We start from the raw sequence: 13,800 nt of genomic DNA, 5'->3' as shown, positions 1-13,800 counted from the left end.
AATTACAATCAAGCGGAAATACATCTAAAATAGATGATTAGCAACACAAATTTTTAGTGTAACTGTGAAAAATGTGAGAAAAGACAAAGCGACACCTCACGGGCAAACCACACAGGGGAGAACTGGCAGGTACTCACCAGGTCAACCCACTGTTCTCATCATTGGTAGTCACTTTGTCTAAAACAGAAAAACGTGTCCCACAAACAAACATAAATAGTGTACGTGCCCAAAGAGTGATAATGAAATACACTCTCTGAAAGTGAAAACAAAATTAGTTAAAATTGACAGGCACACCTTTCAATCAATATTTTATTATTTAGTAGGGGTGAACTGTCAAAGTAAAAATGTGTATAGGTAGCTATTTCTGCACACCCAAGTCACATGCCAACATGTTTCAATGCCTGTAATTTTGCGGCAAATTCTTCAGGGCTAGACCGGTTGTCACAGCACCTCAAGTTGGACACATCCTCCTCAAAATCGACCTCATATGGCTATTCTTGCTCGTACCAGCCTATGAGGTAGTTTGTATGTAACTAATCCAATCTCCGTCTGTGAGCTTTCTTTTTGGATCATAGTCTCGATCTGGGTCGCGCAGTGCATCGTCCTCTGCATTGAAAAGCCAGACTTCCCGTTACATCAAGGCTTCGCGTTCTAGTGTTGCCTCAGTTCCTAACTACGGACTTCTTGCCTCTCACGTTCAGCGTGAGCCTGCGACCATTTGCTCTTCTATCTCCCGGATTCCCTCTCTGGGTCCCGCCAGGATTCCCCTTTACTTTGACTCCCGGTTCCCGCTCTCCTTCTTAGGTATAGCGGTTACAGTTACGTCCCCGTGTTCTCCGTGTAGCCGGACTCCTCTGGTGGGCGCTGGCGTGTGGGCGGGATTGTTTATCGCTTGGCTCCGCAGACCGGCCGGATTTTGTCCCTCGGGTCTGCCGAGTCTCGTGGGGACGATTCCGTCAGTGGTAGCGCTCACTTGGAAGGGGTTCCGCTGCGCGTAGGAGCACTCTCCCTCCATTTTCCCTCCATTTCCCTATCCTATTGAGCACCTTCTGTGCCTTGACAGCCTTCAATACTACCGTCGCTGGAGTTAAACACCGCCTGGAATACCTTGGGTTCACGGTAACAGCGCGCTGCGCTGCATTAAGTACTTTTTACAGACATTAAGACTGCTGATTCTCAACATTGTTTACATTTCTCTTACAGGAGTTTTGAAGAACTATTCAAATATCTCATCCTAATCTGTGACTCGTAACAGCCTTGGTGAGATTGATGTTTGATGAAGTGATATGGAAGACACTGTATCTAGAAACTAGTTTATACTATTATAACATATGCTTTTTCCTTCAGAGAGAATGACAGGTTCTTTCAGGCACATGCATCAAAGAATTTTGCGATCGCAAACGGTGCAAATCGCAAAAATCGGCCGTTTGCGATCGCAAAATCTGCTTTTGGAATGCATGAAGGGTGAAGGCTCTCGCAATTTGAGAATTCGCAAATATTTGCGAATTCTCAAATTGCGATTGCATTTAAGGAATCGCATTTTGCGATTCCTTAAATGCAATGCATGAAACTTAAAAAAATTGCGATTTCGCAATTAGGGGGAGCAAATTACCATGAGGTTGAACCTCATGGTAATTTGCGAAAACTTTGAAAAATGCACTTTTGTGCATTTTTTAAAGTTTCATGTTGTGCACACACATGCCCTAAGGGCATGTGTGTGCACAACATATATGCACAGATTGATTTCAGGGGTGCAACAGGGTATCCTTTGGACACCCCTGCACCCTTGAAATCGCATTCTCAATTTGCGATTCGCTAATTGCTAATCGCAAATTGAGAATGTCTTCCCATTCATTCCTATGGGCCTCTAGGCTCATAGGAATCAATGGGGAAGTATTCCTTAATTGCGACTTTCAAATTGCGACTCGCAATTCAGGAATATTAGGAAATCGCAATTTTTTTGCGATTTCTTGATGCATTGCATTTTGCAATTCCTTAATTGCGATTCCTTATTTTTCGCAATTAAGGAATCACAAAATGCAATATTGATGCATGTGCCTGCTAATGCCTACACTGAGGGTTTCCAGCCTTGTTAGATAGTATCTTACCTGTGTATTAGGTATCTTTCTGGGAGTGGGTTCACTAGAGCTACTCTGTTATTGTCTCCTTGGGCATAGTTTAAGTATTCCCTTCCTTTACAGAAAGACATACCACCTACCTGCCAGCAGCGAGAGGGCTGAAGCACGAAGACTGTCTCCCCCCTTCTTTCCTTGTTTTGTTTCCCTTCTTTCCCCTACTTACCATTGCGCTCTAGAGTCTGATAGGGGCAATTGGTAGTAGCGGAAGGTTGAGGACCTAGCCACGTGTTCCTGGTATCCCTGAGGCTCCTGCGGAACAGTATTGATAAGATCCTTACAGCCTGCTGGTGATGAAGGACTGCAGGCCACCATGCGTCATTCCATGGAGAGGTGTTGTTCCCAAAGACGAGGACTTCTGTCTTCTGCGTGCTGTGCTTAAGACAACTGTCCTTCATCCAGTCAGCAACGTTCATCATACATCTATGGAAGTTATCTCTGGTGGTGGGTGGGTCTTCTTACAGCAAGTAAAGAGCTAAAGCGTTATGCACGGTGTTACTCACAACAGGTTTCAAAATGCAATAGACTTTCTTTTTCTGTACACGTGAACATTCCCAGAAACGATTGCTGATATTAAACATTTCTTGCCCAATTACTCACAATTCGTGAATGTTTTTCCCAAGCATTAACCTCTTTACAACTTTCCCAATGTATGTGGTTTTCAAATAATAGACATTGTAGAAGGAGACAAGGGGATATGTCTCTCTGGCTGGGAAATGATGTTCTTTCTCTTGGAATGTCTCAGTGGGCTCAGGGGCGATCTCATTTGCATCTTCATAGCAGGAGTCACAGGCTCTGCAAACTTAATTTCAACTAATGTGACCTGGAGAGCAAAGAATAGACACAATGGCCCAACACATAATAAGCACCTACCTGCACCACCCCTGTGAGGGTCCTTAAGATTCTAGAATCTCACCTACATACGTAGGTTGTATTGGACTTGGACCATTCTGCAGGGACATCTCCAAACTTTTTGCCTTCACTCCTCCATTTTTTCTGAATTTGTTTTTGTTAAAAGAACAGATTGTGGACAGAATGCTGAATCAATCAAACATTCACCCCCAGTAACAAATCTGGGTTAAATCCATAGTCTTTTTTGCCCACCACGCCATTCTAGTTTACACCCAGCCATATGCAAATCAGTCTTGACTCTGCTCCTCATGTGAACAGTACAGACCCAACTGCCAGGCCAGGTTCTCCCTGCACCAGAAACAAGAATTCTGGGACTGGTTTCGGGGCTTCACCTCTCATCGGTCAGGCTACCTTGAATCAGGTAGCATAGAATGATGAATTTAACCCAGATCTCTTGACTGGGGGTGAATGTTTGATTCGTTCAGCATTCCTATTATCATTTGTTGCTGCAGCACTATCCTTTTTTGTTGGCCTTAGGACTCTTTAAGAATATAAAACAGCGATGGATGGAATGCTTGAATTAATCTCAGCCACTGGTAATTACTCAGGCCCGCATTCAAATCAATCTCTATTTTGCATACCATACCACCTCAGTTTTGGCCCAGCCATATGCAAACCAGTCTTGACCCTGCACCAATAGTAACAGTCCAGCCCAAACTGCCAAACCAAGGGTCATATTATCAAGAAAGCGTGATACATTATCGCCGCTTTTATTGTCATGAAACTGCCGATAAATCGGCGATAATGGGCTTGATAATATGCCCTTGTGAATTCCCACAGAAGCCCAGGTTCTGGTGTTAACCTGGGCTTCTATGGGAATTCACAAGGGCATATTATCAAGCCCATTATCGCCACTTTATTGGCAGTTTCGTGCCGAGAAAAGCGGCAATACTTTTTCACCCTTTCTTGATAATATGGCCCAAGGTCCTTCCATAGTGGTTGAGATGAATTCAAGTATTCCATCCATCACTGTTTTGTATACTTATTGTGTCTCTCAAAAATGATGGGGTATACCAAGAAAAGGGGTTGTGTGCACACTGTGCCACTGGAACCAAGCTGTACCCAGCTGATGAGCTCATACTAGGGCAAAACCAGTCCTGGGTTGCTTGCATTCTGGTTTAGAGAGTATAACTACTCCATTTTACTGCCACTTTGGCAGATGTAGAGGAGGTAAGGTGTGCCTCCTAGAGTAGGGCCAGATCTCTCCAGTGTCTTTCTCAAATAATCTCATCTTTGCTTGTCTATCTCAGCTCTGTGAATATCTTAATATATTTCTAGTGTTGAAGTGTATACCTCATTTTGGTTTTCATACATCTGAGTGATACTCTGACTATGCTTTTAGCCAGGTAAAAATAGTTCCCCAAAACTCCCCACTGCCCACACTAGCCTCTCTAACATGCCAGTGAATATTTTCCAAGAGATTTGGCTATTCCTGTTCCCTCAAAAGGCTCTAAAAACTTGTGTAGCAGAAACCATGTCAGTACTTATTCTCGAGGAATACCTTGGGAGGAGCTCAACCAGCCAGCCTATAAACACCCACAATACAGAGTATGTTTGCCAGTGAAGGCTATCTTGGCCTGAGCGTAGTGGTAAACTGAGTGATGCGCAGAGTTTAAGTGTAAGAAAATGTCCTTTTTACAAGGTCACTCTTCCACTTTTTGCTGTGTTTTATTGCTGGTGCGTGGATTCTAAACACTGTGGCCTTGCTTTCCAGAGCTCTTTGTACCTGGTTCAACTCCTAAAAACATGTGGAATTGGTTAGTCCCTTATTGACATATTTAATGTACCTGTAAATCTTTAGCATTTGGCACACTCACTGTGAACCCAGGGCATGAAAGTTCAATGCCCCCACTGGACTGTAGCACCTAATGTGCCACCCCTAATATGGCAATGCACAGCAACTCTCCAAGCCTGTTCCTATAATCTGAATGTGCAATTTCAAAACTGCGAATTTGCACATTAACATAACCCTTTTGCCAGGTGTAAGCCTTCTTTTTTTAATACTTGTAACTCACCCCGAAGGTAGGCCCTAAATGCCCACAGGGCAGAGTGAATGATACTTAAAAATTAAGAAGTGTGCTTAAGTTTTACATGTCCTGGGAGTGAAAAAGCTCCAAAATCCTTTTTCACTGTGGCAAAATTGGCTTTACCATCGAAAAGCACTGGGTTACATTATAATTCCTTATACAAACATAACTTCAGTTTGGGAATAGCTAACACCATGATTCAAGTAGTCAAAGTAATAGTCATTTAAAATCCAAACAAATTCTGAAGGTGGAGTTTTAATACTTATTTTGAAAATGTCACTTTTAGTTTGTATTTTCCTGCCTATAGCATCTAAAAGCTTTTTCAGAGTTAATCCACAACTGTTACTTGGCTGCCTGCTGAGAGGTGTGAAGGTGTCACAGGAAAAGACAACACAGGGGCCTTGGCTGTCAGACGGTGTGACCCAGGATGATCTGGGCGATGTGCCCACAAAATGCATAAACTTATGGAGAGAATGGATCTGCTCCCCAAGTGTGTCCAAGATAGAAGAGTGGACTCCAATGGCTAGTTAGCAAGCCTCCCATTCAGTTCCAATACCACGAAAGCTGCAGGAAGTCCAGATCTCTTCTGAGCCCAGCTGACCTATTCCGACTTTATTTGCCCTGGTCGCTGCTGGTTGCTTCTGGGAATGGTGTCCAAAAGATTCTGGACTCTTGGATGATGATAGAGTGTACTCTTTCCCCATAGGAAACTGCAAGACTTGAGTCTTAGAATCTTTTTTTAAACTTGCTACAAAAAGAACCAGAGGTTACCACCAGACTGCAGCCAAGCCACAGCCAACAACATCAAACTATCAGTGGGAATCAACATGTTGATTTACACTGCTGAAAGGATCCTGACTTCCAGAAAAGTTTCAAAGTCTGAACGAAAAGGACATCCCATGGACCAAAGCTGAGCAGCAACTGAATGACGAGGATGCATTCCTGAGCCCTGGCTTTAGACTTCAACCGCTTTGAGCATTCCTGTCTTTGACATCTATAGCCCTGAACTTCCTGCTGGAGCTTAGGCTCCCACTGAGGTTTAGCCAGCTGCCATCAATAAGTCCCTCCATGGATTCAGCTGGCACTTGATCTGTGCACAATTAGGGGTGGGCCATTAACTCCGCTTTACCATCAGAGTATTGCTCACTTCGCGCTCTGATTGGACTGTGGAGTTCTGGAAAAACTCCACCAAACACTGTGCGGTAGAGTATTTCATTGTGTAGGGATTGCCAACATTATTTTGACGAGAGTGTGCGAGGAAATGGAGCACTAGAACATCTCCAGGTGAGATTCCTCAATGCAGGAGGTTGTGGCAGGTAGTTATTATTCGTGTTGAGAAAGCTGCAGATTGAATTGAAAATCTGCTGGTGCAGAAGAAAGGAGTAGCAACATCTGGCACATCGCGTATTGCGTGGTGCCATTTGTGCTGATTTTACAATACGGGACAATCTCCCTGTGCTAAAAATCATCACACCATGCCAAATTCTCCCGCTTGTGGAACTCCGTCAACCCCTACACACAACCTCATAAACAAGGATTGTTCTTCAGTAATATGACTAAGTCCGAAGATAAACTTTCCATGAGAATGAACCTGGTCTCTGTATCCGAGCCATGCTGCATTGCCGTCCACCTTATTTTTTTTACTTTGACCCGGCCTAGCGCATCTAAATACCTGTGATTTTGTCCTCAAGCATTTTAGTGCGAGAAACATTGAAAAGTTTGAAAGATATGTCTTATGTTCCCTACATCAGATTTTTCTCATTTTGGTGTCTATTTGTGCATTAAAATGTTCTCTTTTTTTTCAATTGTAGCACCATATTTATTTTGTGGTGTTTTCAATGTTTTACCTGTTTTGATACTGTTAAATTCTTTACAAACTTTTCCTAACCTAAGACTTTCTATAGGGAGAAACAACTACCAGGGGTTGAGCTCAGATTTAAATTATTTGGACCTAACTGGACCTAGTGAGAAATAGTACCACTATTACATGAAGAGGACTACCATCCATACTATACTCCAAAATAGTAGAAATAACTATGCGAATTATGAAAAGTCCATCATAGGCACCCTATATATAATAGCCAGCTAAAAGCAAGCAGACTTAAACCTAGAATCTCAGCACCAGTGTTCACAGAAACCTTAAAAGACCTACAATCAAAGTGTAGAAAACTTGAGAGACAATGCTGAAAATCCTACATTGACAATGACAAAGCCCTACTTAAACTGGCTCACAGGGTATATAAAATATATATAAGGAATGCCAGAGCCTCCTACCACTCTACTACCATCCTCAAATCATCCAATAAGACAAGGAAAGTATTTCACCTGTTATAGAACTAACTGCCCCAGAATGTATAAAACAAAATGTTGAATCCTCACAAAAACTAGGCAATAATCTCTCCGATTATTTTGATAATAAAAACCAACCAGATTTTAACAGATATAAAACATTAAGATGATCTTAACCAAAATAAAAATCACGACAATATGATCAATAGGTCAAACAAAGACCAAAGCTGGCTTAAGGTGGCAAACCTAGAGATGGCTGATTGCTCAAACAATATAGTTCAAAAAATCTTGTTGCATCAATCTCCTCACTCTGCCCCTTTACACCACCAACCAACTAAATAATGGAAAGAAAGAGCAAAATAACTCCTCCCTACTCTACGGCTAATCCATAATCATTCGCTTGCCATGGGGAAGGTTCCAATAGCCTGGAAGAAGGCCTTGGTGACCCCTTTCCTGAAAAAACCTTCGGCTGATATCCAAGAACCAAGCAACTACTGCCCAATCTCGAAGCTCTGTTTCCCATTAAAATACTAGAAGAATATAGTAGGAAGATACCAGTGGACTACCTTGAAGAGAACAGTGTGGTAGAACCAGGATAAATAGGCTTTAGGCCTGCATATGGAACAGAGACACTACTAAATCTGGTCACTAACCATACAATAAAACAAGTTGTAGACAGCAAAACAGCAGTATTGATCCTATTAGATTTAGCCACTTTGTTTCACACAGTCAATTGTCAAATCCTGCTTACGTGTCTGAAGGAGATATGGGTGAGAGATATAATGTTCAACTGGTTTGTGTCAAATTCCTCAGACAGCCTACTTGCAATAGCCCTCCTACCTTTTACATCAGAATTTAAGGAAATCAAGCATGGAGTCCCCCAAGGTTCTGCCTTAAGCCCCATATTGTTCAATATATACCTAAAACCATTGATAACCCTGATCAAATCTTTTGGGATATTGTTTGTAAATTATGAGGACGACACTCAACTAATAACATCCCTGAACAACTTTGACAAAAACCAACTAAACAACCTCCATTCCGGTCTGAAAGAGACAACCCAATGACTGGATGATAATACACTAAAATTCAATAGGGATAAGACTGAATTCCTGTGCTGCTCACCAGCAAAGATACAACATCAACTACCTGCAAATGTTTGGCCATAGGGGAATAACACAGACTTAAATACATCAAAGCCAGTACGCAACCTAGGAACCCAAATTGGCAATAAACTCTTAATGGAAGTCCACGTCAATTACACCGTAGCAGCCTGTCACAGACTCCTCAGAATCTCAAAAGAGTAGTCCCATTACTCCCCTAACCTTATAGAAGACATGTGGTACAGGCTTCAATTTAGGTAGACTAGACTTCTGCGACCCCTTGCTACTAGGTAGTCATGAATACCTACTCAAAAAGCTCCGGAAGATCCATGTGCTGGCAGCCAAATTAGCGCTAAACAAGGGGAAAAGGGAATCAACATCAGAAACACTGCACAAACTGCACTGGTTAGCAGTAAAGTAAATGAGTATGTTTAAGGTGCTATGCATTACTCACAGTGCAGTGAATGGCACAGGATCTATAGCTCTTCAGCAAATGATTGAGCTATAGAAACCCCTGAAAACTCTAAGATCTAGCCAAGCTGCCCTCCTGTCTATTCCCTCCTTCAAACAAACACAAATAGGAGGTAGAACCTTCCAGGCACAATGTGCACAACTCTGGAATAAACTTCCTCTCTCCCTCAGAACCAACACAAATCTGCTGAGCTTCAGAAAGAACCTGAAAACTTGGCTCGACCCCTGAAAAGAGAAAACTGAAAGAAAGGGAACTCCATCTCCAAAAAAGGATGATTCCTCTTCTTTTCCGATAGTTTACGAGCACCAAGATGCCCGATAGGTAAATGTCGCACTTTCAAAAATCATAATAATACTATTAATCTCAAGCCACACCCAGAGTCCTTTTGACAACTTTTAGGCGATAACATGCAGGAGCATATGATTGCTCATGTCTCAGTTGTTGCTCTTCGTTTATAGTACCTACTCGCAGCTGCACCTCTGTGTCATAGAATGTACCATTCTTTCAACGGGGGACAGGGGGCCTGCAATGTATGCATCAATGTTCAAAAGTTGACTCTCTGCATAAACATGAGGTGTAATATGCGACAGCTATTGAAAAAGAAATGAAAGTATCCACATTCTTTCCACATGTATAGACACATTTTTGCACTCAGTTATCTATGTGGCCAATGTGGCCAGTCTGGCCCTTGTTGCTCCCGCAGTATTGCACCTAATAAGTCGAGACCTCTAGAGCAGCATTGTAGGTCATCCTCCAATGTAATGTGACTTTGTCTTAATTTTAGTAGCAAGCATGACGAGCTCCGATCCAGTGTGCTTTCTTGGAGTGGGTGGTTGTGAGTCCTGGGTCGGGCTCCTATACTGCCTAATGGTACCTTCTAGTCTGGGCTCTGTTTCTGCGGATCTATCAGACCAGGCACACCTCACGCCCCAGTCAATCTCAGGTGCTGTGGAGTCTGTGCAGGCTGGCCGGTATCTTTTGTTGTACCTCCTATTGTTTAGAATATTATAGTCCGTCCAGTATGGGAGGATGGACAAGGGCCACTCCACATTCCCCCGGGCAGGATAACTTAATGCGGTGCACGCCACAGAACTGCCTTTCCCAGGTGCCCGCAGTACCACCAATTACCCACTGTTTGTCTCCTATAGGCCCCAACTAGGCAGGCAGTCTGCTAGTGGTGTCTTTTTCAGGGTGCGGTCCACACCTTCTTCTCTGGGCGTTGTGCGTTGGAGCTGCCACATTGAGAGTCCAGGGTCGGCTCACAGCTACCCAGCTCCACAAAACTGCATGCAGAGTGACTACTCTATCTGAGCTCAGATTGTTTTCTAGATGCCTCTGTCCCCAATGTATGGTCTGCCACACACAGAATGTAGATGGATGTTGTTCCAGGGGCAAGTAGCCTCATATGGGTGCAACAATCTTGGAGCTGGGCTCTCTAGCACCCCCCGCCCGCCCCCCCCCCCCCACCCCCATGATATGCAGGCCACCAAATACTGCTTAAGAATGCTTATTACACGTTCACAAGGAGCAGGTGACAGGTTTCCTCTAAAGGTGTCATGGTGCAATAACGGAGAGAGAAAGCATCACCTTAGCGGAAGGGTATCCTCAACTGCTTCCTAAATTTGTAATGTCTTTAATTTGTAACTCAGGGGCTGACCTACAAATGGCCCTTTTCCTCAAATGTGGCCCTTCCTATTTCTAGGAGCTTTCAAAAAGTGAGTTGAATCCTCCAGTGCAATTCTTGATGATTTAAGATCGGTCGTGCTGAGGTATGATTCATATGATTTAGTCTCATTTTTCTATACCTGATAATTACCAGACGGAGTTCTGTATAGATCTGTCCATAATGTGGTAAACCAGTGCCCTGGCAAGGTCGAACCTGAGGTTGACAGCAGAAGCACGAGTCATATGTAGACTCCCTTGATTCTCCATCAGCCCCATCTACCATCCTTTATTTGGTCTGCCCTGGTGAAATCTTGAGGCTGGCCATGTTTGCAAGTATGCAGGCCATCACACGCGGACTACACGTATATGAGGCAGATTGAGACATACACCTAAGAAGAAGGAAGGTGAATATTTAATGCAGATGTTCTTGTTGGGAAAGGATTATTATTCTGAACCCTAGATACAGAAGCTGTCTGTTCGGGAGGGATGTTCATTGTGTAGTAACTTTCCTTCTGAATATGTTTTCTTTTAACTTCCACAGCTATAAGCCCACCTGTCACCACCAGCGAGTGCAGCACCTGGGGAAATTATAACTTTCAGACGTTTGATGGCTCTAGATTCAGTTTCCCTGGAACCTGCACCTATCTGTTTGCCAAAGAATGCACAACAACTAACAGTGTTTTCAATATTGTGGTCCAGAGGATCATCAGGGATGAAGCCAATCGCATCTTCTTCTCAGCCACCTTGGATGATGTACTTATAGAAGTGAAAGAAACGGGCATCACCGCTCAAGGACAAGAGTGAGTACTAGTCCTTTACTGAACATAATATTAATTACGTGTTTCTCACTTCTATTGATGCTTTTATTGTAAGTAATTTTCTTTTATTTCTATTTTTTTCATCTGATGCGCTTTTAATGTTGCTGTATGATTCATGTCGGCCGTTAATGGCTTAACATTAATACTTTCCATTTGTTATACGTTTGTGAAAGTCATTCTAAAATAGTTTTATTGTAATTATACTATAATGCGAGTACTTAGAAATCTCATAAAAATGTTAACTACGACTCATATGTTTGTGAATTTGTGTTATGCAAAATTACTAAAACAATCCAATATACAATTTAGTATAATGTTGTGCCTGCAGGAGAATGATGTAAGCAGAAACTGTGTACTGATACCTGGTGGTATCTCACATGAAATTTGATACAAGGCACCAGCAAAATACATTTAGCACCATCGGCATAATTTGTAACATTTTTTGCAAAATTTCCTAACAAAATGACACAGGGCATATTAACAAGGTCTTTATTTCTGCTCTTTTTGCTTTAAAAGCCAAAAAAGCGGAGATAAAACTATAGCCCTATTTACAAGAGGGTGCTAACATGCATATATCAAAAATCAATAATACACAAGAATAAATGTATAGAAAAGTAGCTGTGTGTACATAAGAGTAAGTAATTAGAACTTGAAATACTTCACAGGCTGTCTGCTTAGCATCTTCTTGCCAGTACAACGACTTAGGAACCCATTGACAGTCTGAGGCAGAAGGTCTTAACCGGGCACAAAAGTCATGGGCAGTGCGTCCACTCCCAGGAGAGTTCCTGTCATAGAACGAAGAGGTCTCCGTCTTTATACTCTTCACCAACACAGAGAGAGATTTCTAGGAGCTCCCCATCCCTTCATCTGCACTTTAGGTGCTGGCTACACTCTCTGCGTTGAGGTCACTGAACGGAGCTGACCATACTCCGATGAGAGATGAGACAGAATTGCTCACTTTCTAATCCACAGGCACTGTATGCATCTCACACTTTCTGTTCTTGCAGCTTATATCTCTCGCTTGATGAAGTGAGAAACATAAACAATTCTGCGTGTGCAAGTTACCTGGGCGTGCCTGCATTCACAGCTGAAAGACAGGGTCAGACAGACAAAAGTTGAAACTGCTCACATAATTTATTTATTTATTTTTAAATCCTCATCTGCCCGACACACGTTCCTTAGGTGCAAGTAAGACAACCCAACCACTTCACTGCCATTAGGAGCAAGGCCCTGGGGATTGAGCCGCTACACAATCCAGGCAGAAGTTATTACGAGTAGATGGGAGATACAATACACCTATGAACGCTCCTCTAGGCAACTTCATGCCTGTAGGGCCAGTATATAAATAGCGAAGTCGGGGCAGACCAATATATATACTGAACCATGGAGTAGATGGGCATAATCATCAGATCTTTGGGGGGGGGAGGGGGGAAACCCAAGGAGACGAAGAAAGCTTTATTTCCAATCTTCCAAAAGTTTCCAAAATGTGAGGCTCTGGACACTGCAAGTTCTTTCCAAATCTGTCTTAGATGTCTCATAGAGTGAGGTTAGCCAAGCGGAGTGGTTGGGAGGGATGGTATCCACCCAGTGCATACATATCTGCCGTCTTGCCAATAAAATAGCATAAAATAGAAAGGACCGCGATGCCCCAATGATGTTCTGATCAAACCCAAAAATAACAGATTGTAGTGTTAAAGAAATGTTGGTATTGAGAATTAAATCTAGAGTGGTTTTGATCTCCTTCCAAAAAACAGATATGTGGGGGCATTCCCAAAACATATGAGTATCTGAGGCTGCTGGTAGTTGGCATTTATTACAGCATTTCCCGTCCTGATATTTAGATAGGCGTAAAGGGGAGAGATACGCACGGTGTAAAGTAAACAGATGGTTTCGTCTAAGCCAAACAGGTTTAACTAATTTGTACAGAAGAGAAAAAGATTTAATCCACAAGTCCTCATCTGCTGACACGATTTCACTCCCCCATAGCTCCATTGGCAGCTTGAAATCCCCATCTATCTCTTCCAATATGGACCAATACCAAAAGGCCACCTCCTTACCTCCTGTCTGTTTTTCTACAAGATGTTGTTCTAGGGGGCTAAATCTCCCGATGTTAGGAATTTTCCTAATTAATTCTCTGGCCCAACTACTAATTTGTATATACTTAAATCTTGACATAGTCGGCCCTACTTTCTCCCTAAGCTCCTCCCACTCTATCAAGATACCTCCAGATATCAATTCACCCCATTTTGAGAACCCAGCTGTAATTAGAGGAGTAGCCAGGGTGTCTTGTAAACATAATGGGAGCCCAGGAGAGTCCCATATATGAGCATAATTAGAAAAGTATGCAAGCCCCACTCTACGTTTAATTTGCACCCACGA

At 42.7% G+C, this 13,800-nt stretch overlaps 2 protein-coding genes across 9 annotated transcripts in view; one reads left to right on the top strand and one right to left on the bottom strand.

Annotated features, from left to right (window-relative positions):
- The window catches only part of LOC144823886 (uncharacterized), a 1,846,314-nt gene that overhangs the window by 868,231 nt on the left and 964,283 nt on the right, over positions 1 to 13,800 (bottom strand). The window lies entirely within an intron of this gene.
- The window catches only part of LOC144823884 (mucin-5B-like), a 946,734-nt gene that overhangs the window by 64,536 nt on the left and 868,398 nt on the right, over positions 1 to 13,800 (top strand). The window contains exon 2 of the mRNA XM_078682773.1: positions 11,145 to 11,403. Within this exon, the coding sequence (XP_078538899.1) occupies positions 11,145 to 11,403 (259 nt within the window). The remainder of the gene's footprint in view (positions 1 to 11,144; positions 11,404 to 13,800) is intronic.

This window comes from Lissotriton helveticus, chromosome 3_1 (assembly GCF_964261635.1).
Source record: "Lissotriton helveticus chromosome 3_1, aLisHel1.1, whole genome shotgun sequence".
In the NCBI taxonomy this organism is placed as follows: Eukaryota; Metazoa; Chordata; class Amphibia; order Caudata; family Salamandridae; genus Lissotriton; species Lissotriton helveticus.
This window is presented reverse-complemented; position numbering and strand designations above follow the sequence as displayed.